This window comes from Triticum dicoccoides, chromosome 6B (assembly GCF_002162155.2).
Source record: "Triticum dicoccoides isolate Atlit2015 ecotype Zavitan chromosome 6B, WEW_v2.0, whole genome shotgun sequence".
Lineage (NCBI taxonomy): Eukaryota > Viridiplantae > Streptophyta > Magnoliopsida > Poales > Poaceae > Triticum > Triticum dicoccoides.
In genome coordinates, this window is record NC_041391.1 from 439,219,793 (window position 1) to 439,223,952 (window position 4,160).

At 45.6% G+C, this 4,160-nt stretch overlaps 1 protein-coding gene across 10 annotated transcripts; it reads right to left on the reverse strand.

Annotated features, from left to right (window-relative positions):
* Positions 1–6: 6 nt before the first annotated feature.
* Positions 7–2,503, reverse strand: LOC119326330. 10 transcript variants are annotated; one of them, XR_005157914.1, is made up of 6 exons: positions 2,162–2,503; positions 1,780–2,052; positions 1,372–1,476; positions 909–1,290; positions 621–822; positions 7–316 (listed from the first exon to the last, which is right to left on the reverse strand). XR_005157914.1 is itself a non-coding variant. In XM_037600006.1 (6 exons), exons 1-5 carry the CDS (start codon positions 2,296–2,298, stop codon positions 745–747), a joined length of 609 nt encoding a protein of 202 aa, XP_037455903.1. In that variant the 5' UTR covers positions 2,299–2,503; the 3' UTR covers positions 7–316; positions 621–744. The 10 variants fall into 10 exon arrangements, 2 of the variants coding, with proteins under 2 accessions (XP_037455903.1, XP_037455901.1); XR_005157913.1 differs by having other exon boundaries at positions 1,372–1,482; XR_005157911.1 differs by having other exon boundaries at positions 909–1,048; positions 1,136–1,290; positions 1,372–2,052.
* Positions 2,504–4,160: the final 1,657 nt, after the last annotated feature.

Here is a 4,160-nt window from a genome sequence, read left to right on the forward strand (position 1 = left end):
GTGGGGAGGTGGTGTTTGTCGTTCGGTGCTCCATGGCCATCGTTGAGCACTGCACACACCCACACGCCGCACTGCATGCACCACATGCCCAAGCCCGCGATCCGTGACAACACATGCCTTGGATTGCACGACCATGCCGCTGAACTGCATGGCATATCCAGGAAGCAGCGCCATGTGAGTAGTTGTCGTCGGCAGATAGACGGGATCGAGGGGGCTATTTTGGACACTGCTTCTGGTGCTCTACTGCACTGCACGCCTTCGATTTTTGGATTGTACGGACGCACGCCTTTGATTTTTGGACTGCACGAACTTCTTCCTGCATCAACCATTAAGTGATAAACGAAGTTTAAAATTGAATAATTATGACTGATACACATTAATATTAATTCCAACAGGTAGGTAAGCTAGTAAAGCATAAAAGAGTAGACGCATAGTTAGCTTAAATACTTTGGACCACATGTTCTGTTTACTTACTAGAACCTAAGAATTTATAAGATCTGAATGTACAAAGATTACACCTACTGGCGAAGAAGGTGTTGTTATATAAATTAACCTCTTTCGTGCCTCTTGCAATGAGCAAAACAATACCACACTAGATGAAGATGGTGAGTATAGCTTACCAAGCAGGCAATCACCACAGCCCCGCTCGTCTTGAACAAAGAGTCTTGCAGAGAATACGAGTAACTTTGCTCTGCCTGTATGGCACAAAGCTCTGGTTGCTATTCAGCATTTGCAGGACATTCATCAAGGTATACATGGACTTGTTGCCGCTCCACAGAGCAGCCACTCCCCAGCCGGTCTTCTGCTTGGGGCCCACATAGTCTGACACAAGAAGCAAACATAAGGCGGATGCCACATACTAGTAGATCCTGTGCTCGATGAGGTGCACGCAGGAGAGGATCACAAACCTGTGAGGCTGAGAAAATTGATCTCGGCCACAGCACGCTCTTTGCCGTCCTGGTCATATGTGAATGATGAGGCCTTGGTGCCCTCTGGTCGGTAGCTGGGTTCGCTGCTCGGCCGTGAGTGCCGCCCTGCAAGCGCCGCCCTGCCGCAGTGTGTTACTTCAGCCTTTTCTTTGGTTGGCACATATTGTTATTTATTATGCTACCTTGGTTTGCAGATAGGTGATTACTTGAGCATGTCGATCATGTGAGCTGTGCCATCTTCCAAAATAGTTTTGTCTGCTGCACACCAATGAGAATAGTTTTCCAGTTGTGCTATTATCTTGAGGTGTGCGTGCGAGGGATGAAGCTCTCCTCAGTGGTAGGGAACTGGAACCAGAACTGTCTGTAATAGTGGCGACTTCTGAACAAGTATTTGAGAGAGAATTTACACTTGAGACATCTGATGTGTTTGCTTGCTACGTACCTGTTTTTTGTGGTTGTCACTCGGAACGAGAGTACTCTTTTTATCCTAATGTTTCCAGCAGACCATATGTAGGAAGAAACATTGATGCGGCGCAGGACTTTGAGACTGAATCTAGCAAATACATGATGAGATATTTAGTAGCTAAATCAAAGTTATGCAATCGTTACCAGTAACACCTTATGCAACTAAACAAGATAACTTGTGGTCTCAGATAATGAGCATTGCAATCTACTAATTTCGTAGGTTTCTGTAAACTCCCGTTTCTGCCTGGAAAAAAGAACATATATCTCACTGAAAGCAAGTTCCCATACATTCTTGCTAATGATTCTAGTACTATAAAAACTTGTGTTTCGCAACAACAAAAAAAGGCATGGTTTCAGCACAAAGAGTACTCTATTGATGTCGTACCAAAGAAGGCTGGGCCTTCAGCCTATCTTGCACAACGGATCATCAGAGCAATCACTAGAAAAACATGACAAAGATGCAAGAACTGATGGATAGGATCTTCCGTTTTCTGTAGGGATTCGTCGGCCTCATCTACTCAATAGGTTCAATGGGTTTGCTGCTCGGCTGTGAGTGCCGCACTACAAGCGCCGCCCTGCCGCACTGCATCCGCGGCCCTGCCACACTGCATTGTGGGGGAGGATAGTGAGCGATAGCACCTGCTCATTGTAGAACTAGCTGGAGAGGATGAAAAGAACCCATCCATCGTGAGATTGCACTGACAACATGGACACCATGGATGATGAACGGTAGCAGAACCATCTCTGATGTAGCACAAAGAAATTACCTCAGGTAGCGGGAGACGAGGCTGATGGATCCGGACTTCTCCTTGTCGCTGCACGCAACGCAACAGCAAGAAATCCGGACTTTGGACTGCAAGGCGATGGTGGGGCGTGCTGCGTGCCCCCACGTACTGGACTGCATGGTGCCGGCAGGAGTGGTGCTCCGGTGGCGGCTTTGTAAGAAGGTGGACGGGGGTTGGGCGGGGCGCGGCGGCGGCCAGGGTGGTGCTCTGGCAGCGCGGCAGAAGGTGGACGCGGGCGGGGCAGCGCGGCAGAAGGTGGGTGGGGCGACGGCGTCCTAGGGTGCTTCTCCGGTGGCGATGTGGTAGAAGGTGGAGGGTAGGTGGGGGGTTTGGATCGGGTATGGCTTTTTTTTTTGCTGTAGTTAGGGTGGCTTAGGCCTTGTACAACGGGAGGTGCTTAGATGAGGTGCTTAAAGAAATAAATCAGACTTTTCTTAAGCACCGGTGCTTATTTGTACAGGATAGACGCTTAACTAAGCGTCTCTCCTGTAGAAATAGACATCGGTGCTTCAGAAAAATTTGGTTTATTTTTCTAAGCATCTCTTTAAGCACCTCCCATTGTACAAGGCCTTAGTCCGACGGGTGTTATCAGAATAAAACTAAGTGTTATCAGAATAAGGTCTTAAGGGGTGTTATCATAATAGACCCACCCTATATATATATATATATATATATATATATATATATATATATATATATAAAAGAGTTTTCATGTCCTCTACAACATTCACTTATTGCTAATTCTTCAAGTTGGTTTTTCTTCTAAGTGAATGTGATCGGACCCGTTCCCCCTCTATGCTAACTCAAACCAGTATGTTCACAAATTCTTCATGTGCGTTCAATTTGAAACCCGTTCAAAATCTTCATTGTGTCCTTGTCAGCTAAAGAATTTGCGAACGAAATATTAAAATATTCTTATTTGATTTTTTGGCTTTTGCCGCTCAAACCATTCCGCATCCCATGATGAGATTAATCTATTCACCCATGATCTAACACGATCTCCACTTCACAGTACATGGGTGACACATGTCGCTAGGATGGGAAGGGTCAGGGGCACATTCGTCCATTTTCCTCGAACGAGCGGCTTTTCACTTCAGCTATAAATACCCCTCACCCTCCTCAGACCTCATTTACTCCGCTCGATCTCACTCCCCTCGCTCGAGCTCTGTGAACTAGCACCGCTGCTACCTTCCATCATCGCCTGTGAGGAAGAGCTTCATTGCCTCGACCTCATCACCATCGTACTCGCGCCGGCCGCGGAAATCTTCACTCTGCCACTGCCGTAGATGTCTTCCACCACCAAGTAGGGCGTGGAAGATCTGAACAGATGATCTTTTCAACTTCTACTCTCAGTTCATCGTGTTCTTCGTCAAGGGTAAATAAAATCTGTTTTTACTGCCCTTGTTGATTCTGGTGATTTCCACAAAATCTTCAAAAGATGTTTATTCTTCAACTTTCATGTCCTTAAACACCAACTTGCATATGTTCTTGATTTGTTTCTCTAAGCAATGTTTTTCCTCAAGATTCCTCGGTTGTGTGGATTTTCAATCTATACAACTCTAGAACCTAAGTCAAGTACGCTTAGTGAAATTCCTCAAGACACTCCTGGTCAAATTCCTCAAACTTGATTCTTTTTAAAAATTTCTGAGAACGCATATGACCTCTCCAAATTCTTCGCACCTATACTCTGTTCACAGGTACACATGTCCACTGCTGAATCTCTAGGTTCTCAAGTTGCATACCTCTTCAAAAAAATTGATTGTTCAAAATCCTCAAGTGAAGAGAATGCCTGACGGTAAAAGATCTCAGAAGGGAGGAAAGAAACCAGAAGTGAATACTACTTTTGAAATCCCTGAATATATCTATGTAGGGTACTGTACTCCTAATGAAGCCACTCATGGCAAAGAGATGAAGAATGAGCGTAAATTGCGCATTCAGAAGTAGAGAGGAGATGGACTAGAGAATGAAGGGAGTATGCCCA